Source organism: Artibeus jamaicensis, unplaced genomic scaffold (assembly GCF_021234435.1).
Source record: "Artibeus jamaicensis isolate MK-2021 breed Jamaican fruit bat unplaced genomic scaffold, CSHL_Jam_final contig_391, whole genome shotgun sequence".
Classification (NCBI taxonomy): domain Eukaryota; kingdom Metazoa; phylum Chordata; class Mammalia; order Chiroptera; family Phyllostomidae; genus Artibeus; species Artibeus jamaicensis.
In genome coordinates, this window is record NW_026521814.1 from 10,654,820 (window position 1) to 10,677,579 (window position 22,760).

The window sequence follows — 22,760 nt, forward strand, 5'->3', positions numbered from 1 at the left end:
TACCAAGTCCAGCACAAATGACACCCCTTTTTTTATTATAAAAATTTTTATTACAAAATCATAAGCATGTAATTCTGTAACATAACAATGTCACACTCAAGCACACCATATAACATTTTGGACCCTATATTTTGTTGCTTTTATGTTGTGTGCATGTATGTTTACAAGGGTTATATCTTCTCAATGAAATGTTCCCTTCAGTATTATATAGTGTCCTCCTTTGTCTATTTTTATGGCCTTTGTTTTAAAATCTATTTTGTCTGGTATAAGTATTGCTACCCCTGCTTTATTTCTCATGTCTGTTTGCTTGGAATATTCTTTTTCCCATCCCTTCACTTTCAGTTTCTGTAGATTTTTTGTTTTGAGGTGGGTCTCTTATAGACAGCATGTATGCAGGTCATGTTTTCTTATCCATTCAGCTACCCTATGTGTTTTGATTGGAGCATTTAATTCAGTTACATTTAAAGTTATTGTTGATAGGTTCTTATTCATTGCCATTTTTTCCTTTGTACTTGTGTCCCCCCTCTCTCTTTTTAAAGATTTTATTTATTTTTAGAAAGAGGGGAAGGTAAGGAGAAAGAGAGGGAAAGAAACATCAATGTGTGGTTGTCTCTCATGTGCTCTGTACTGGGGACCTTGTTGGCAACCCAGGCATGTGCCCTAATTGTGACTCAAACCTATGACTCTTTGATTTGCAGGCTGGCACTCAATCCACTGAACCACACCATCCCAGGGCTCTCTCTTTCACTTTCTCTTTTTCTTAATCTCCTTAAAGCAGTCCCTTTAGCATCTCTTGCAGTGCTGGTTGGGTGGACATGTGTTCTTTTAGCCTTTTTTTCTTTTTTGTCTGGGAAGCTCCTTATTTTGTCTTCTATTTTAAATGAGAGTCTTGCTGGGTACAGTAATCTTAGTTACAGGCCTTTGCTTTTCATTACTTGGAAGATTTCTTGCCATTCCCTTCTGTTTTGTAGTGTTTCTGTGGAGTAATCAGCTGACAGCCTTATAAGGGCTCCCTGGAACACTACTAGCTGTTTTTAGACATTACTCCCTTGCTGCCTTTAAGATTATCTCTGTCTTTAAATTTTGCCATTTTTATTATGATGTGTCTTGGAGTGAGCCTTCTTGGATTCATCTCGATTTGGACCCTCTGTACTTCTCGGACTTGCGTGCCTTTTTCTCTCATCAAGTTAGGGAAGTTTTCTGTCATTAATTTTTCATACACATTTTCTATCCCTTGCTCCTCCTCTTCTGCTTCTGGTATTCCTCTGATACAGATATTATTACATTTCATGTTGTCCTGTAGCTCCCTTAAACCTTCTTCATTCTTTTTGAGTCTTTTTTCATTTTCTTGCTCTGTCTGGGAATTTTTTTTATGTCGTCCTCCACATTGCTGATTAGATCCTCTGCTTCATGTAGCCTGCTTTTAGTTCCTTCTATTGTGTTCTTTGATTCAGAAATTGTATTCTTCATTCCCTCCTGGTTATTATTGATAGTTTCTATGTATTTTTTCATGCGGATGCAGTGCACAGTTAAGTTCCCTGTAGCTTCTTTGTAGTTCTGTGTATTTCTCACTGAGCTCATTGAACTTCCTTATAACCATTGGTTTGAACTCAATATCTGATCGTTTACTTGCCCCTATTTTATTTTTCACTCTTTCTGATGATTCCTCCTTTTGTTTTGATTTGGAATTGTTTCTTTGTGTTCTCATTATTTGTGAGACTCTTCTTGTTTGCTTCTGCTTCTTAAATTGATCTATTTTGGCTACCTGACTTTGTGGTATGAACTTCTATGGTAGGAGGCCTGTGAGATTCAGTGGTGCAGTCTCCTTAATCTCCTGAACTTTATGCTCTTGGGATGCCCTTTATTCCATTTATGTTGGTTCTCTGGATGTAATTGGGTTTTGATTATAAATGGGTCTTACTTTGGTGGGTCCTTCCCTCCAGCTGGTTAACTGAGAGTCACTCCACCCACTGTGTTGTGTATATTGTTATGCAGGTGCTGGCAGAACAAAACCACACAGCCCAGGAAACAAACCCATACCTGCAAAAATAACCCCCACCCACAATCACACTATCAACAACAAATGAGCCATTATTAATAAGAATGTAAAGAGATTAAGACTATTATAAGAAAGGAGAAACAAATATGAGGTGGCTAACTGAATGGAAAGTGATTTTGAGAGGTTAGTAGAGGAGCAATAATAAAAGTAGGGAATCAGGGTAAGGTGTAGAGACAAAGAAATAAAATTTACATTGTAAATAAAAAAGGGAATGAAGAAGGTATAATAGAGCAAGGGAAGGGAAGCATATACTATTAGATTTAAACAGAAATTAAAAAAAATATAGTGAAAGAAAGAAAGAGTCGTGGCTGGTGTGGCTCAGTGAATTGAGTGCCAGCCTGTGAACCAAAGGGTCACTGGTTTGATTCCTAGTTTAGGGCACATACCTGGGTTGCAGGCCAGATCCCCAGTAAGGGACATATGAGAGGCAACCACACATTGATGTTTCTCTATTTCTCTTTCTCCCTCTGTTCCCTCTCTCTTAAAAATAAATAAATATTTTTTAAAGAAAAGTATAATTAACTAACTAAATAAATAGGAACCAAATAGGAGAAAAACATCCACCACAGCTCTATCAACAACAAGTGAGCTAAAATTAGTTATAGGTGGGATGGGGATAAGATGGAAAGAGAAAGAAGGAAAAGCTTAGGAGATATCTAGGGAAAAGGGAAGTTATTTCAAGATGATAGAGGGAAAAGGAATACTAGGAGTGAGGAATGAAAACCAGGGGAAAATTAAAATTTGAGACAAAAAAAGAAATGGCAGGAGGGAGGCAGATTAGAGTAGGAGAGGGGAATGCTAAAATTTGAAATTTGAAATACCAATTTAGTGAAGATATAGAGATAAAGTTGGAGAAATGCAACAACAATCAACCTATCCACAATCAATAAGCAAAGACTGATAATGGTGGAGAGAGAACAAGGGTATTTTAAGATCAGGAAAAAGGATGTGACAAGACCAATGACAAGAAAAATGATTTTGAGAGACTGGAGTGGGGAGAAATAGAAGAGTGCAGAATGAAAGCAAGTCATAACAAGAGAAAAAAATTTAAATCAAAATAAAAGAGGAAAGAAGAAGGTAAAAGGGGGTAAGAGAAGAGAGGAGAAAAATATGAGATTTGAAATAAACTATAATATAAAATCTAGTGACTTAATATGCACAAACTTGAAAGACAAGAAATGAATGTTTAAAAGCTACAAAAGAGAAAAAACCTCGAATCATGAAGACCATGGTGGAATGCATCTTCATAGCATCTAGTATTTGCCACTGTTTTTTATTTTCTGGATCTGCCTCTGGTGATGTCAGATGGTGTCGCAATCTGGCCTTAGGCAGCCTGTTGAAGACTACCAGTGATCCACTGTCTATGGCTAACTCCTTCAGTTGTCAATCTGGTCACTCTGTAAACAGCAGCCTGTCTTAAGCACCACAGGGTGTGGCAGAGTAATTTCTGTGGATGGAACTATGTTTCCCTCTCAGGCTGATGCCACTCAGAGGGGAGTGATCTGCCTGAGCAAGATGGCTCCTGCTGTATGGGAGATCACTTAGCACCAGGATACTGGTGGCTGCTCCCTCAGTCTCTTCCCAAAGCCACCATCCCCAGTCTCACCTCAAATGTCTCCAGTCCACTCTGCCTTCCCTCTGCTGGAGCCCATGGTAAGTGGCTGCAAATGAAATTTTATGCATTAGCCCTTTAATAGGCTCTCTGTGACTCCAGCTGTCTGTGCCTGGCAGAGAGAAACCCTGCCACTTTCCACAGCTGGATATCATTGGGGTCCCTTTTGGGTTCTGGTGCTATAGGCTAGGAAGCTCAGCTTGGGGTTTAGACCCCACACTTCTCGGGGGAACCCCCCCCCCGCCACTGAAATATTCCTCTAGGACTTCAGCTACCACCTGGGAGAACCTAGCCACCCTTCTCACTTTTCCTCCACACTCCCTACCAGTCACATTGTGGTGAACTGGTTTCTTCTCTCAATCTGTGGTTATAATAAGACTTCTCTCTCACTGTTGTTCAGTTGTTTATTCCAGATGATTTCTCTACAATTTAGTTGTAATAATAGATTGGTCCTGGAAGGACGTTAGTGTAGCTTCCACTTACTCCTCCACCAGCTTGAATCCCCCTCAAAATATTGAAGATGTTATTGTTAAAAAATTCTTTCCCTGTGGGTAATTTTATACCTACATTTTTTGAAAAAAATCATAGAAAGCAAAGGAAGTACAACATCTTAAATAGAGTTAATACTAGACTTTGTGTATTGAAAATCATGGAAAATGTGTTTCTGATATTTAGATATCTTCACCCATGTTGCTAAGTGTGGAAGGTGGGGGCAGAAAGCATATTCAAACTACTTGACTCAGGCTTCAGGTTGTCAGTCCAGTCTTTAAGCTGCTTAGCTTCTCACTGCATTTTGGTGATTTTTTAATTAAGTTCCACCATGCAAATTGTTGATACTCAACCACTTTTTACCTACAGAATAGCAATTTCACACATTTAGCCTAGTGTAATTATATTTCTGTTATTGGGTGGGTGTTCATTTGTTTATCTGCTTAGTCTGACGTAGATATCTGGAGGTAGTGATTTATCTGATATCTAAAATTCACATCTAGAAATCTGACCTCAGATAATGTAAAATACGAAATATACATGTAAAAAAGTGTTTTTACCTGAACTGCAGATACTGACACTCTTTGTGGGAACAATGCAATAGAATTTGTAGGTGCTTAATAGCTGGGGCACTGAAGGAGTGTTCAGCTCAAACTAGGAGCCGTGCTGGCAACTGTATTACCCTGGATGCTGCAGTGCCCATATTCTTCCTCACTCCTCAGTCGCACTTCCCTCCCTGCAGACCTCACCTTCCTCTGCTATTGTCACCACTATACAGCTACTGCTGCTTTGCCTGCAGCTTGCCCAGCTGGGGAATTTAGGGTATCCACTGAACTGCTTGCTGTATGTGCATACATATGATATGCATATATCATATGTATGTGATATATACATAAGATATATGCATATCTTATACACCTAAAATACATGATATATATTGCCAGGCCAACTGGTAGATTTGAGAGGCTGTCCATCATGTCTTTCTGTGGAGTGAGGGTCTAATGTAACTTGTGGAGACTTTTATGTTTCATGGGAGAGGGGAAAATGCCAGCTCAACCTTTAAGCTTCTTATCCCTGTTAAGCAGCTGTAGCCTGTATTGGTTTATGTCAGGATTTGTTTTCCTGTTCCTGTTTTTGAGAGGCCACAACCTAGCAGACAAGCCCCAGGATGGGGCTATGGCTTCCAGAAGAAAGTTCTGAAACCCATGTAATTAATTTTAGGTGGTAATGGCTCATTTCGGTTGCTGTGGAGTGTCTTAGAATGACCGCGAACATCACCTGCGGTTTGCTGCTGTGTACATGGATATAGCGGGGTGAGATTATTTCTCTTTATGCCTGTTTCTTATTCTTAAAATAACTTTTATCCTATCTAATCCTAAAAATAACTTTAATTTCATCCTATCTATAAGTTAAGATTTGAATTTATAAAAAATCCTATGTCAAGCCATCTACCTATGTATAGACAAGGGATTATACTACTAGAATCAAGTTTTGATCAAATAGCTTGAGAATAGGTTTTGATCAAAACTTTTGAATGTTTTGAAAAGAGGCATAGCACCTTTAACTCCGTTTCAACATTTGGTATTTATTTCTGTTAGAATTAAGAAAACTAAACTTACTTGTCTATTTTAAGATTCAGAAAACCTCAAATGTGGCCTTTTCTAATGCCCCACTGCTTTTAATTCCCAGTCACCTATGTTTACTAGAGGGAAAAGGGACAAGTTACTTCTCCCTGTAGGGCTTTGCCATTATCCAACCAGACTGTGTAGCATCTGAAACTCCACTAATCATGCAGGGACGAGAGGCGTGAACATCAAGACTTTCTTATTCTGGTGACTTCACAATGGGTTCATGATGTTGCTCAGAAGGGAAACTTTGGAAATTCACTGGCCTTCCATTTTCCCCAGTTTTTGAGCTGAGAGGCTCTCGACAGTTTTCGATGGGCATGGGCGTGCTGTCTGCTGACGAGAGAGCTGATGCCCGTGGAATGTGGCAATCAGGGAATTTCTTCTCGGGAACTCAGAGAAATGCCTCACAGAGCCCAGGGTCAGGTGGGGTGTAGTGGAGCACGAGACTCCAACTGTCAGTGATTTGTCTCAGCTTCTGACCCATTTTATGTCCTTGAGTAAATCATTTAACCCTCTGTGTCTGTGCTTTTGATTGTAAAATGGAAAGAAGGTCCCCATTTCCTAGACCTCGTTAAAAGGGATATTATACATTTTGACAGAGAGGAAATTAATAGTTTTGGGCACTGAAGGTGATTCTGGAGGGGAGATGTAACAATATTTTGAGATGATGGCATTTTTGAAATAAGCGAATGAACAGTCAAGGCAACTATGCATTAAAATAGAGTAAATACTTTAAGTTAAAAAAAACATATATTGAAAAGCTAGGATATCCTAGATACTTTCCAATTTACTCTTACTTGGCTGTTTAATCCTTCCAATAGTGCTGGGTGGCAGTTGTTTTTGTCCTGTTTATGATTTGATGAATAAAGAAACTGAGGCTCAGAGAGGTAAATCAAATCGCTTCAGGTCACACAGCATGGAAGTAGCAGAGCTCAGGCTCAAGTCTTCTTCTAATACTGACTGGGTCCAGCATTCTTCTCATGTTATTGTATTAATATATCATAACAATAGAACTTTTCTATCTAAAATAAATCTAAATTCTGAGAAAACTGGAGAAATAAAGTACCTATATTAGTTTCAAAATTGTATCTCAGTTCCAATTTGCTTCATTCTCTACCAAATTCAACTATTTCTCTTTAAATGTATAGGTTACCATATTGTTTCAACCTTATTTTTTCTATTAAGTGCATTTGTTAATTATTAATAGTTTTTACTGGTATTTTTAGCATCTGGTAAAATGAAACTCTTTGGAAGCGTATATGTGCAACATTATTATTCTTTTTAAACAATATACGACTTCTGGTGAATAATCTAGCAGCACTGTTATGCCTATTTTTGTAATACAATTTTTAGGAGAAGGAATTTTTCAAGCCAACTGGATAGCCTGCTGGTTGCCGAGGTCTGGCTGCACATACTGTTTAATATTTATGCGCGTTCTGGTGCAGTCATGCCGTCCTGTACACACTCGTAAAAGCTGTTGTTTCCCCAAATGTGCCCTCCCTTCACCGTGTGTTAGATGTCGTGGTCTTGAAATCTTGTCTGAGAGGACGGAAAGCTGAGCAAATACTTGCTTTTCCTTCCAGCCTCACAAGCAGCAGTGATGTTGCAAACCCCACCTCACTCAGGTCTTGTCTGAACAGATCAGACTGACTGGAACACATCTATTGAATGCCTGTTACTGGTGTGCATTAGTCAAATGCAATTGATTGTTATAATACACCACCAGCTCAGGCGAGGTAATTGGGCTCTTTATATGCTACTTTAGAGGACAGAGTGTATATCTTTGAATACCAAGCCCAATAATTTTTTCACAGTGAACACAGTGTGACTGTGATTTCATACTCAGTGTCGCCAGATAAAAGGAAGATGGCTAATATTGAAGACCAGGCACTGGGGAAATTTTAAGAACCTTTTCCAAGATTCATTTTATTTCATCTTGTCTTGAATATTCTCATGTTTCCTACTGAAAACTTGATTCAGAGGGATGCTATGTGTATGTGCATACATGTGCATTTAAGATTACAATGAAAATATAAGAGAATTTACTAGGGAATACTTTGGAAGCCATGCCATCTTGACTGTCACATTCATTACCACCTTGGCTTAGTCTTGAGGCTGTATTTTGTAGAAAATATCAGAACAGCTCCAGGTTTTCTTCCTTGGCCCCTCAGCTGCTATCCTCTTTCCTAACCCAACAATAACATGTAATCACTTAGCACAATAAAGAAGATATATTCAAATGCAATGATTTATACAAAGATTTCCTTTTTTTTTTTTTGCCATTGAGGTTTTGGATAGTGAGCTGCTCCCTGATCCAGCCTAGGCTTGCTTGCTCTTGCAGGCTTCTTTTTCCACCTCACACAACCTGGATTGACCTCTTAGATAAAAGACCTCTCTCTTCTGCCCTGGCTGCCTGCCCCCTGGGAAGCACCCAGCCAGGCGCTGGCCTGAAGCCCTTTCTTCATTACTGCTCTTTAGAAGCCCCTGAAGAGAATTAGACATGAGGGACCTTCTGCCTTGAGAGAGCAGTGGATCTCCTAACTGGAAAAGGTGGTGCTGCGTGGTCCCTTACATACTAAGAGTCTGCAATACGAATACGTCCTCATTGTGTTTTGTTCTCTCTCTCTAAGATGACTCCTAAAAATAGAGGCAAATAGACTCTAAGAAACTTTGTCTGTGACCCTTCCATGACTCAGCCGGCATTACTAATTTGCTGTGGGAGTCAGGCTTTGAATCTATTAGAACAAATTACTGAAGTTGGTGCTCTTTGCATTAGAATTCGCACTTCAGTGAATTAATTTTACACCCACCTTGTGGGAAAAACAAAGCCGAAGGGTTGAGAGGAGGTTAGCACAGAGCTAGAGATGGGAAAGTGCTGCCGTGGTAATTTTTCCTCCATCATTTTTGTCTAGGTCCTTCCCCAACCTTCTTGTCTATGGACAAGGTTTTCTCCCCAAGTCGTTTTGCTCTGTCCCGGGCACCTGCAAAGTGATGCCAAGTAGTTGCTGAAAGACCCCTTCACATTTTCACCTTTTTTCATACCTGAAGACATTTTAATGTGCACGCGAGGTTGTGTCCAGAATAATTCCGTGTGCACCTGTTTCTAGTCTGTCCATTTTCAGGAAAGAGTAGAACCACAGCTGGGGCCCAGGGCAACTCTCCAGACTGGTGCAGTTGTTCCTGTGCTTGGCAGCCATGTTTGCCTCCCTGCATGAGAAGTCTTCCACATGACATTCCCATCTAACATAAAGAAATCAAGTATCTCATCAATGAACAAGGCAAGACCACTAGCTGGGAAAGTTGGTAGACTCTGTACAGGTAATTCACAAAAGAAGAAGTAGAAATGGACAGGAAATTTGTAAACATCACTAGTAGTCAGAAAAACATAAAACAGCAATTAAATATGCTGCCTTTATTCATCAGATTTGCAAAAAGGGAAATAATCGATAAATGCCAAGTGTTAAGGAGGCCATGGGGAGACAGATTATTCTCATCCCCTATTGGTGGGAGTGTAAATATGAATCACATTTTGCAGCTGACTTGGAAGTATGTGTGAAAATTTAAAATGCACAAATGATTCGGGCCAAATATTTCCAGGCCTATATTTTTATTCTCCAAAATACTTTCACATGTTCACAAAGATATATGTGTCAGAATTTTCTTTTCAGTGTTGTTTATAATGGGAAATCTTTGGGAAAACTCTAAATGTCCACTAGTAGAGGACTGGTTAAGTGAATTATAATTCATCCATAACTTGAAATACTATGGAGCTCTTTCAAAAGCCAGGGGAGCCATAGCCAGATGGCTCAGTTGGCTGGACCATTGTCCTAGACACCAAAAGGTTGAGGGTCTGATTCCCAGTCAGGGCACATACCTAGGTATGTGGGTTCAAACTCCGGTCGATCTCCGGTCAGGGTACTTATGGGCAATAATTGATCAGTGTTTCTCTCTCCCTTCGATGAATGTCTCTCTCTCTGTCTCCCTTCTTCTCTCTTCAAAAAATCAGTAAATATATCCTGGGGTGAAGATTTTTTTTTAAAAAGCTAAAGGAAATCCTTCTGTAGTGATATGGAAAAATCACCAAGCCATATTGCTAATTAAAAAATAAGGAGCCACAAGATGATACACACTTATATGATCCCATTTACTTAAAAAATGAAACTAAATACTTAGATATGTAGGTAAATGTACAAAGTTCTGTAATTACATATAACAAACTATTAAGAGTGGAGAGGGGAGAGGAGTTGGGAGAGGAGGTAAAGTGGAACTCTTACTTTTTACTCTGCATACCTCTGACCTTTTGATTTTCATAATGAGAATGTATTACTTTTGTAATTCATTAAACATATATAAAAATAGGAGAGTTGCAACTAAGTTTTCCGGGAAAAGCATACTGAATTGTTTCCCGAAGAGACTGTTCAGGAAACCAAAGGTGGGCGTAATGGAAGTGTTTCTTCTTTATTTTGGTAGTGGTTGGTCTATTTATATAGTGAAGCAGGAGAGAGGTTTTTTCCATGCACTTTTCAAAAAACATACCTGCATGGCCTGCAGATGAGGGGGGTGTTATATGTGACTGGCCAGGCAGCCAGTCACCAGCAGGTGGAAGAGAGCGGAGGACTGTCACACCCACTTGGTGACTGGCATTAGAGAGTCCCTCATTAAAGATGGGTAAACAGATTACTGCTCAGGTCCACATCCCTCCCTGCTGCCCCCAGAGCTCCGGTGAATCAAGGAGATTTAGGGAGGCTCAGGGGTGAGGGCTAGTGTTAGTTTTACTGGCGCTCACACCCTGTGAAGTGCTTCTCCAGGTCCTAACCACTAGGCATGCCGTTGCATCTTCTTACACCAGGGCTGCTTCCCTAAGGTAATTGTATAGTGATTGATCGTTCATGTGTCGGCCTCATCTACCCTGTTAGCTACTTCAGGGCGGGGTCATGTCTTCTTCATCTCTGTATCCCCAGCACCCATGCAGTGCCTGCCACACAGCTGATGCTCAAGAAATGACTGTTGAATGAATGGTGCAAAGTCAGAACTCCTAACAACTGCTTTATAAAGGCCCTTCTGAAAACTGAGGTTTGCTGTTGTTAGATGTAAGAGAAAGACCCAGAAGCACCACAGTTAAAAACTGGTACAGTTAAATGTTAGCTGTAAGACCACCCAGGTCTGTGTTTTGGCTTTGGAGTGAACAGCCTATGTTCAAATCCTGACACCTTCACTTACTAGCTGGTGACTTGGGCAAGTCCTTTCAACTCCCTGTGTCTCAGTTTCCTTGCCTATAAAGTCAAGATACCAAAATTGTCTACCTCAGGGATTGATTGTTAGGATGCAGTGAGATAATTAATGCAAAGCTTTAATAGCAGGATCTGGCATAGAGACAAGTTCATTCATTGTTTACTATTAGCAATTATTGCCTAGAACCCTCAAGAACCTAGTGCTGTTCTAGTTGTTCAAATTTTCTGAATACCTCTTTAAACACCACAGTGTTTCCTACTTAACTAATTTTGAAATGAATCTTTAAAAAATGGATTCTATTTACTGAAACAATATAATGAGTATCTTAATCTTTAACTCGGGGACATTATCAAGAGCCTTCATTATTGTCCCACGCGTAGCACAGCAGTACCGCCCGAGCCTGTGGAGGTGTGTGCTGTGGCCATGTTCCCCCACGGTTCTGCTTTTCCGTGCCTTCCTCCCGACTTCCCCAAACAATCAGCTGTCAACTCTGATGACTCCCAGTGGCCGGCTTTTGGTACCTTCTCCTACCTTTATAATGTCCTTTCCCAGTATGCTGTCCTCTTGGGAACCAGACAACTAAGCAAGGTTTAATTGTGTATAAATAAGAGTGACCTGATGGGGTTCTTAATGAGCTCTAATGAATAAAGGGAGTGATTTTTACAGTTTCCATGTTGGTTGAATTATCTACTATTTGATGCCAACATTGCATATGTATAAGAACAGATGAAGTCTTACCATACACCAGGAAGTTTTATTCTATTTTCTGTTCTACAGTTTTAATCGGAATTCAACATAATGCCTTTCAACTGGACTAGCATTTTTAGCACTTCCTCTAAACAGGAGAAGCAGCCTGTGCTAGTGAGGTCAAGCCCTGGATCAGCTACTCATTTCTTCTCTGCCAAGGAGACGAGACTGGCCCTCCATTGTCAGTGGGGCTCTGATGAGATAGTGTACAGTTTAACATAAGTGAAAGTGCTTTGTTATCATATGGTGCTAAAACTGTATTATTAGAATCAGTGTTACTCTGACACTTCTGCAGTTTATGTTGTTTTATTTTATTTTATTCATTTTATTGTACTTCCTTGGATTTGGATTGAGAGAAAATATATTATTCATTGGAGAATAGTATTCTCCATTGGAGAAATTCATCAGTGGCCTTGGAATGAAATACCTCCACTTAAAACATTTTATAAGTGTTTTGAATTTAAATTTGTATTTAAAACATTTTACAAATGTTTTAACTGCTTAAAACTGTTGAAAAGCTGCTGACTGAGTGATGGAGGAATGTGGGAAAATGGATAAATGCCGCCCTGTGGTGTCAGTGAGCTAACAGGAGGAGAAATCTGTTTTCCTGATGGATTTTGCCACTCAGCTCTTTTGTATACACAGATAAGAAAACATTAAATGCAAATAAGGTGTGTTTATGGGTTTTAGTAGGGGCTATTAATAATTAAGTACATTTACTATTCTTCTAAATTTACATTAAATTTCCCAAATTAAATATAAATTTTGTTCTAGACTAACCTCCTGCCCTGGCATGCACACTATGAAATGCTAAGAAATTATTTAGCTACTGGTAATGTTCTTTTTCTCAATTGTGAATTTGGGTTAGCTAACACTTTTTCTCTCTTTCATATTCACTTCCTAATCTCTTTAACCTCTGTGGGTATTCCCTTGAAATGAATTCCTCTTTGCAGTCCTGTGTTCTCTGGGGCTAGCGAACCGCCTGGATGCCTTGAGTACGGACCCAATTTTGCCTTCATTATAGATAATGGGCCCCACTCAGGGCCTGTTTGACTCTGCTGTCTAATGGAGTGCAGGAACTTTAGAGAGATGTCTATGACTACAATTTATGTATCCAAAAGAGGAGGCTTAATTTCAACCAGAAAGAAGTTTAAAATTCACTTTGAGAAGCCGCCAGAAGGGGAGGAAGGAGGAGGCCATGTGATACGAGGGAAGCGTATGGAATCTAGAATCTCAAGGTTTGTTTTGTATCTTGACCCTGCGATTTATAACTGTGTGAATCACTTCACATTGTGCAACTCACTTCATCACTGACAGTTTTTTCATCGGGAAAATAAGGAAATCTGCTTTATCTGTGTTGTGAGGTTGAATATACTTTAAATGATACAATGTGTGAAGGTGCTTTACAAATTTTAAGATGCTAGCAAATGTTATCATCATCATCATTGTCACTGCTGTTGGAAAGACATATTCTAGATCCCATAATTCTGTAGTGCTGGCTACCAGGAGCATCCCGCTGTTTTCCTGCGTTTAGTTGCTCCGAGTCAAATTGTTGCTCACGTCATGTCATTAAATGTTAAACTTGTTAACTGTAATTATCCATGGATTTGGAAGAATGGAGTGGGGGCCAGGTAGCAGGTGGCCAGGCACAGGTTGAGACCAGGACTAGGACACTTTCAAAGCAGCATGTTTTATATGTGTGAACAGCATATTCAATGTACATAAAAAAGAAGCTCACCCAGCCTTGAGGACCTTGCAGATATACCTGCTCCGCCAAGAGATGAAAACATTCATATCAAAGAGCATGGGTAAAGACTCTTAAAGGAAAAACCAGCTCATTGGTCACATATATGAATGAAGGAGTTAAGTAAAGCCTGATATTAAGGAAAAGTCTGCCGGGTGAACATGTGGTGAAGTTTTTACCCTGAACATGATTTTACTCTCCAAGATGTTTTCGGAAAAGGTGGGTTATATGGGAAGCCTGCTTGAGGGAGCAGCGGCCGTGTGAGGACTTACTCCACAGAACCCACTCGGGCGTGGTTCTCAGGACCACAGCGTGGCCAACCCAGATTTAACCTCAGGCAGTGTGAAAATTAGATGCAAACTATGCGCCTGAAGAAGGCAAGAGTAGCGATCCTTCCTTAACTTGTGTTTAGGTTAGTGAAAAGAATAAGCCGTGTGTATAAGGGTCATTTTGAGTAGAGAAGGGGAATGATGTGTGTAGTCAGTGGAGTAATTGGACTCATGGAGCTGGGACAGCCGCTGTGGAACCAAACCAATCTTTGTCTTCATCGATTAGGCTTCTTCTAGACACTGAACTGCCGCCCTAGCAATTTTGTAACCACGGTGACCTGTGATCACAGTGTTTACATTCTACTATACCCATGTAACTCCACCCCATAACCAGGGAGCCGCAGTGAGCCATTAAAATGTGTGAAGCATCCCTTGCTGGGAGGCCACTCTGACAGCAGTGTCTTCAAGTTGCGAGCCATGAAAATGGTTTGAAATATCTTACCTTCAGAAGCAAGACCTTAATCTCATGTTGACCTTGGACTGTAATTTGGATAACAGCACCTTTATTACCCATTTGCAGCAGGGAGGTAGATTGGTCAGAAAACCTGTGTTTGTGGTCAATAGTGTTCATGCATTGGAACCTACCTACCTGTCTTGGATTAATGTTTGTGATGTCAGCACTGACTCTGCTTAGAAGTATGCTGTGCCTTGAAGGAGCTCATCCTGGGTCACTTCTGGCTTTCTCATGCTGGGTCAGGCAGCCCTTTATTATTTAGGCTTTATCTGGCTGCAGATCCAGAAACATTTCTTCTTACATGGAAATTCTGTGCTTGCATTTGAGCCATGCCTGCAGTGATTCTTACCACAGTCCAGAAACATTTTTAGAAAATCCAGCAGGGCTGGTTCCACCTGCTCCACACTTAGGTGCTCTGAAAGAGTTTTTAAGGCAAAGGTCCATTCCGAATGGTCAGCACCATTGCTGTTTTAGTTATTACATCTTTTGAACATGGCTCCTGTGATATGCCACTAATTTTGTCAGGTAAAATGCACTTCAGTCTTTGATTTTAAAAAGAAATTTATTTAAGAAGGGTCTAGAGAGTTTGAAAGTCACTTGTATTTTTATCGATTTATCTACTTTCTGGTGAAACTGAAAAGTTATTTGTGGCAGACCCTATTGATGCAAATTCTGTTTTCCCTCAGCTCATTTCTGAATTCATCCATAGCTGTAGTGACCTCTCCCCCCTCACCTGTGTCTCTCTACTTCTGTCTGAGGGTTTTCTTCACAGCCAATGAATGAGTCACCCCCCAAGTGACAGGGGTTTGATGCCCCTGGGGCAATGTTCAACGGGTGAAAGGCAAGGGTTGGTGTACAAATACCTCAGCCTCTGCCATTCCTCTGCAAGACGATGTTGAGGTGCATTCTGTTCACTTCCTCAGTGGGTCTCCCATGGTATAGAACCCCAATTGCCCACAGCAGTAATCCATTCATTAATATTCCCATATTTGGCTTTCTCTCTTCCCTACCTCACTTTCCCACTTCCTTACATGTATTTCCTAAGGTCACCTCCCAAATACACTCTCTGAACCCAAGACCTTGTCTGGGAGTCTATTTCCAGTGGAAGCCAAACTAAGACAGAATTTTTCTCTGACCCACTGGTTTAGGTCTCGCCCTGCAGGGCCTCATGCCACCAACACCTCTAAATCTTTTGGAAATGCAAATAGATCAAATCCTGCTGAGCTCCAAACCTTAAATGGTTTCCTCCTGCCATAGAACAGAAGTCAAGGCTGGGCTCCTGCCTCAGCATAGAGCCCTTGAGTGGCCTGGCTGCTTCTGCACTGCAGCTGCACCTGAGATGTACTATGTTTTCCAGGTGCACCCACATGGGGCTTCTCTCCATTTCTCATCCTGCGCCCCATGTCTGCTTCCCTGCACTGCTGTTCCTCTCCCTGGGGTGTTCTTCCTGCCTCCCTTGTTTCCTTCCTTCTCCTCATCCTCAGCCTCACAGGAGCCTTTTTTGACCTTTCCATCTTAGTCCAGTCACTCAAATATGTAGTTCCCAGACTTGGCTTTTACTTCATAGAGCATTGATTATTTGCAATGAGCTAAGTTATTTTCAATGATATATTTAATGTCTCCCCTTTTCTAGACTAGGGACCTGCAAACAATTGCAGTTTGATTGGAGCACAGCCATTGATTTATGTAGCATCTATGGCTGCTTTTGTGCTACAACCAGAGTTGAGTATTTGCAGCAGAGACCGACCACACAGTTTGCAAAGTCTCAAATATTTACTGTCGAGACCTTTACAAAACAGTTTGCCAGCCCCTCCTCCAGACTAGGAACTAACCCTTGGAGAGCAAAATCTCTTGCTCACTCGTGACCTGGCACCCAACACGGCCCCTGACAAAAACAGCTGTAATATGAATTTCATTTTACTGTCTCCATTTTACTGTCTCCATTTTACTCCATTTCGTTCCAAGTAAAATTCCATTTGGAACAAAGTTTCTGCAAATGTTGTTCTTATTTCCTTATTATTTGCCCCTTGTCTTGTGAATTTTGCATGTGTGTGTGGCAGTGCTGTTTATAGCAAGTAAACCATTTCTAGGTCTTTAGATGAGTATGTAGTACCACCTTCATACAGCTCTTTATTGGACAGTTTCTACCTCCACTATAATGTCTACTAGTTGTATAGGCAATGCTCTCACTAAAGAGGTACAGGTTTTACTTTTTTTTTGGGGGGGCAGATATTCAGAACAAGTGGGACATGATATACTTTGTAAAGAATTTTCCAGATGGTTAGAAGGAATTCCACTTTTATAATTTCTTGGGAAATGATTCTCTAACTAGACTTAATTTCAGGTTATCAGACTATAGTGAAGTAAAGATAGCTAATAGCTTTTATTTTAATAATACAGGGTATGAAATGTACGTACTCCATGCTGCTATCATTTATAGCATAGCAGCATAGGGGTTATATCATCTCACTCTTTTAGTTAAAAAAAAAAACATAATATTTTCCTAAGCATCTCTATAATGCCCAGAGAAACTTATCCAGTTTGGTTTCTAACTTGTCTTTATAATCTGATCCTCTGTAATGTTCTAGCATAGGGGTTATAAAACTACAGCCTGTAGGCCAAATCCAGACCGCTGCCTGTTTTTATAAAGTTTTATTGGAACACAGCCACACTCATTTATTTACATATTGTTTATGACTGCTTTTTGTTATAATGGCAGAGGTGAGTAGTTGGGACGAGACAGAATGGCCTGCCAAAGCCAAGAACATTTACATTTCATCCCTTGATAGGAAATAAAATTCTTGATCCCTGTTCTAGGAAATCCCTTATGTTAACTGTGACCAACTACTCTCGTCATGTCCTCTGCTTGCCAGACTTTTTCATGCCTCCGAGCCTTTGCGCATACTGTTTCTTCTGCCTAGAAGACCACTTTCCCTTTTCCTCCTTAAAAAACTCATTTAAGCTTTCAGGATCCTGCTTGGTTTTCATCTCCTTTGTAAAACTTCTGAATTCCCCAAATGTATTTTATTTCCTCTTCTGAGCTCTTATGTCACTTGTACAGATGTGTGTTAAAGAACTTATCATTGCTATTTGTATCATAATTTCTGGTTTTATGTTTGTCTCCTACCAGAGCATGAGCTGTAGAAGATGGGGTTCTATATTGCTATTTAATTTCGTGTGGGGGGACTCCGCCTGCAGGGGCCCCCTTCCCCGGCCACCATGGATGAGAATAAGTCTACCAAGACATGATCTGCTTGGGGGGGAAAGGTGGCCAGTCTCTCAAAGGAGAAGGGCCAAGAGCCTTTTCCTCGGTGGGCTTTTATTAGGTTCATTTTGCACAGGCATACAGATAAAGCTCATTAATCATTGTCAGACAGTAAGGATCAAACAATAGATAGCAAACAAAGAACTACAAGAGCTCATTCTGAGTCAGGGTCTATTAGCTAAAGGGCCACAAAACTTTGGGAAACAAACTCATCTCCTGCTCGGACGGACCCTTATCATTTAATTGAGAGCATTCTTAGCAAAGCAGGTTTCACAGGAGTTTATATATTCTTTCTCAGGCCTGATCACCCAGGGAGCCCGCCCTTTCCAGCACAGTGCTGCACCGCCCTTTGTCATTTTTCCAGGCTTAAGTCAGGCAGGGGAAGTAAGGCAGCCAAGAGGTTAGGAGACTTCTTGCAGACAGAGTGAGGACTCAGGCTATGTCAAAGCTGAGGGGTGAGGGTCCATCACCCCCGTTTGCTATAGCCCCCCAAGTCCTTCCTGGGGGCCTCCCTGTGATCCTGCCTGTCTTAGGTCATCCCTTCCTTGAGGAATCTTACCCATCATTGGATAACCGATCAAGCACTGGAGGCCAGGCAGGGTGAAGAAAAAGGAACAGAAGCAGCACCCTGCCAGGGAGATAAGCTTTGTCTCCTTAGTGGCTTATGGTCGGAAGGTCGCTCACTCAGCCTTAGCTGTGGGGAGGGTTACAGCTTCTGAAACCAGGCAGGGTGGTTCCCAACAACTTTGTATCTTCAGTGCATCCCCCAGTGCTCAGCACCAAGTACATACCATAAAGTGACTGTCGAACATTAGAGTGTTGCATGTTATTAACCAATGCACACAAAAGAAATCAGAGACACAGCGGTTGGAGGAATTATAGAATTTAAAAAATAAAGTATTCGGGGATGACTTTTGTCCTACTTTTTCCCTGTCTTTTCCTCACAGATGGGGGAAAAAAGCTGGTGCTCAAAGACGGGACTTGTCCAAGCTGATCGCGTTCTCCCACATCTCAGTCCATTGCTCTTTTTAACTGTGTGGCACCACCTCACAGAAACCCTTCAGTGGGTTTGACTAGAGATAATGTGCTAATTGCAGAGTTAGCTGCTCAGTGAAATTGTTAATATTTATTTCCATGGTGAAGGAAGCAGGGTATTTATCAGTGGACTGACCTTCAGTAATAGAACACAGATTGGAGGATTTTAGTGTTAGCTCTGTCTTTCATTTCTATCTCCCTCTGTTTTTCCTTTTGGAAAGAAAGAGATAATTCTCAATCCCTGATATTGTCTCTATTTTATCTGACAATTTTGAATGTTTTTAAAGGTGCTTCAAATCTATAATGGCCTTTGCAATAGAAGATTGATGACCTATCTGGCTTATTACAATTAACTTTATATTTTTCTCCTTTTCTATGAAAGATCAAATTCAAAATGGAAAGCAGCATTTTCCAAGAAGTTTCTATATTTATCTGAATGATGGTGATTTCATGTTGCTAGAGCCAGGTAACCGCTGGATGCTTCACATTCTCCAGCTGCCTAATGGGGGGCATTTGATCTGGCAAAGAGCCCAGTGGTCCATCTTACTGGGGCAGGTAAACCACTCGTGAGATAATGAGGACAAGCTTTAATCGACTTCCTAGACACCTCTTCACTGAGGGAATGAAGAGGAGAAGAGGAAAGAAAAGAGTGAGTGCTGACAAGCAACCTCTGAGATTGAGAGGCATTTTGGACCTAATTTTAAATACCAGGAAAATTGTATTTGTCATGTCAAAGGTCTGTTTGAATGAGAACTCACAAACCAGAGCCTCTCTTTTAGTATTTATAAAGTTATGTTTTAAGAGTCATGGCACTCATCTTCCCCCTACTACTTAGCTGGAAGGGATCACATGATACCACCCACTTTCAAGTTAATGGGCTTTTACCATCTTTAGGGTAATGTGTTGTAGTGAAAGAAATCCATTTTTGCTGGACTTTCATTGTTCAAGCTTTGGCAATCATACTTACATGTAGAGAAAAGGTCAGTAAAAAGGTCTTGTTTGCTTATAAACAGATTTTGTTGTTGAGAGACCAAAAGCTAGAAACATGGGCAATATTTGATCTCTGTTCATTGAGCTACTTTGTAATTAGGAATGCTTCCAAATACCAAGTGCCTCTTCTTACATGGAAGTCATTTCAACGTGCAATTTCCACTTACAGCACAAGGTTTCATAGGAGGACATGTCTCTACACAGGCATGAGCATTAATCAAATATAAATATGTATACACACATTCAGGCTAACCAGTACATTTCTAATTGTGTCTGGCTTATTACTTTTTAATGTCGTTCAGCAAGGAAGGATTTTAAAATATGGATAAATGTTTTATAAAATTAAGATTACAAATATTTAAACTTCTAGATGATAAATGGATTCTCCTAGCAGATTTTTGTGAAGGAAAAGTCACTCTAGCATGCAGAACTGTTTAAGGTTGGTCTCTGTATCTGGGGTTATAGCCACTGGTTTTGGAGAATGCTCTGTGGTGCACTGGGCATGTTTTTGTAGCCCTAGGAGAAAGAAGAATATATGTCTTCATATTTTACAGCTGTTACAGCCAATAGGGCCAACCAAAAACAGGACTTAATCAACCATCGTAATGATAAACAGTTAACTGGGAACATGTAAGTCAGGAAGGTCCAATGTGAACTGAAAGTAATTTAGAGGGTTTTTATTTTGGCAGCTGAGGTTCTGACGCCAAATCCCTGATTTTGTCCCAGGAAAGCTGGTGGTGACATTTGGAATAGCTCTATTTAGGGAGAGGAAGTTTGATGACTGATAAGAGCCTAGACGCGTAGTCAGGAATTGGATGATGGTGCAGCCATTTCCACAGTTGTCCTTGGGGACTGTCGGGAGACCTTTCGTTGGGTCTTCTGTTCTTTTTTAGGAAAGCAGATTTCTAATCAGGCTGTATGTCCTACAGGAGACTCTGGAAGCATTTCCCTCACCATGAAGTTAGGCTTTATACAAGGGAATCTATTTTGAAGAGTGATCATTGGTTTTTTTTTAATTATTATTTATCTAAACTGCAAATAAGGAAACCAGTGTGGAGAGTTTAGAAACTCATCCATTTACAACTTTATCCATAAGACTTCCTGCTCTCAGGACAAGGCACATGAAAGACTGAAATTTCTAGTGTGTTTAAACCAAGAGAGACCATTTTACAGAAATCAGTAAAAAGGAAGGAGGGAGTGCTTTGAGAATACTCTTGCAGATACTTCCTTGCTATGCCGTAGTCTGCAAAGGAAAGCTCTTGTCTCACAATTCCTTTTACTCAGGACTGGATACATAATTTGCAGGAATCCAAAACCAAATGAAAACTGGGGGCCTTTGTTTAAAAATTATTAAGAATTTCAACATGGAAACTGCAGAGCATTAAGCCAGGCGCAGGGCACTTCTGAACCTGGGCCCTGCCCGAACTCACAGGTTACACGTTCATGAAGTCAACCATGATTTTATTTATTTTTCTTATTTCAGATCTATGACATTTTATAGATGTCAAATTTCTCAATCTCTTGATGCATATTTTATCTCCTTTTTTTTTCTATTGCTTTTCCTCGACTTTGTTCCTTAGTTATTTATTTTAAAAAATAGATTTCTTTAGAGCAGTTTTAGGTACAGAGGAGACTTGAGGGGAAGGCACAGAGATTTCCTGTATGCCCCCCCCCACATGCACAGCCTCCCCCATTATGGACAGCCTGCACCAGAGTGGTGCATTTGTTACACCTGATAAACTTTATTTGGCACATCACTGTCACCTAAAGTCTGCTGTTTACATTAGGGTTTACTCTTGGTGTTGTCCAGTCCATGAATGGGGACAAATGTATAATCACATGTATCCACCATCACGATACCATACAGAGCATTTTCACTGCCCTGAGCATCCTCTCCTGAGCATCCTGCTTCTTATTAAAAGACAGTTTCTTTAGAAGCCAGCTTTGATTTCTGTTTTTATGTCCCTTTCCCTAATCTCACTGCGATGACATCTGTTTATCTCAAAATTCTGGGCCAGTATTAAGCTAAAAGGCTCATGTTGGAAGAGTGAGACTGATTGCGAGAAACAAAGGGCCAAATTCATTGACAGCAGTTCTGCGCGGTGGAGGCAGAAGCAGATGGGAGGCATCCACGGGAGGTGCGGGTGCCTGGAGGAGCAGCGGGCCGGGCGCCTGACGTCGTCCTCGCTAAACGAAGGAACAGTGGGGTACGGCAGGTCAGGTAAAACATCACAAAGGTGCTGCCGTTGGTTTGTCCCTTTTCCAATGGGCATAGAAAATTCTAGTGACAGTGAATACAAGGAGATTTATCAAGTATACTCGGAGAAAGCTATGTGGTAGTATAAGTAGGAGAAAGATAAGTAGTTTGTTATCATTTGTAGTAAGTATCCCCAGCTTATTAAGTGGATGGGAATTCTTTCTAATCAGAGCCTAAGAGAGGAAAGGGGAAGCTAGCTTTAAATGCTTGAACTTACTCAGATCAGTAAGTCCTTCCCCGTCTCCTCTTTGCTGTTCTCTTCACTCATTTTTTATAAAATGGCCATCAAAACCAATTTACTTGGTGGAGAGAAGTCACAGTGAGTGAGAAAGGATGTGTGGCGATTCTCAGCCCTTCATTTGCCCTGTGAATGACACGGAATGGGAGGAAAAGTGGTTGGCATGCATGGAGATGTATAAATCTTGGATATTACTGAGCATCAATTGGCAAAGTCACCTGTTCCCTGGAAGCTTCATCCCCAAGGTCCAACTAGGACATCCTTCCCCAGGCCCCATTAAGAACTTTCTTTTCATTGATTTATCGATTTTATTTTGGAATCAAGCTTTATATTTGGCTGCATAACCTAGGAAAATATGACATAAGACCTTAACTATTTACTTTAGTGGCCCTCTCCTTAGCAATAGTTCAGCTCGTGGTGAGGCTTACCTGCTCTTTCAGTGGCGGCTGTGATGGGCAGCTCAGGCACACCTCAGTGCCCCACCCCAACTATGCCCAGCCTCTCAGCTTCTCTGCCTCAGGACTTCCTCCTAAACTGCAAGATCTCATCCAACTTAAACTCAAGACAGTTTGGATGTTGGGGAGGAATTAGTGCCTCCAGAGCTACCCCTCCAATAATGGGGGTCTGCAGATGAATGCCTCAGACTCCTGTGCTTTGGAGAGAGTTATGAGATGCATCCTA

General features: G+C 40.8%; 1 protein-coding gene across 14 annotated transcripts in view; it reads left to right on the forward strand.

The window, feature by feature from the left end:
* The window catches only part of RAPGEF4 (Rap guanine nucleotide exchange factor 4), a 286,117-nt gene that overhangs the window by 117,218 nt on the left and 146,139 nt on the right, over positions 1 to 22,760 (forward strand). For 2 of the 14 annotated variants that reach the window (XM_053665191.1, XM_053665190.1), the window contains exon 1: positions 5,301 to 5,473. The exons of the other annotated variants lie outside the window; for them this stretch is intronic. Coding sequence is in view for 1 of the 2 variants with exons in the window: in XM_053665190.1 (XP_053521165.1) it covers positions 5,460 to 5,473 (14 nt within the window). In the remaining variant the exon portion in view is untranslated. Of the gene's footprint in view, positions 1 to 5,300; positions 5,474 to 22,760 lie in introns of those variants that run through there. 14 annotated transcript variants of the gene reach the window in all.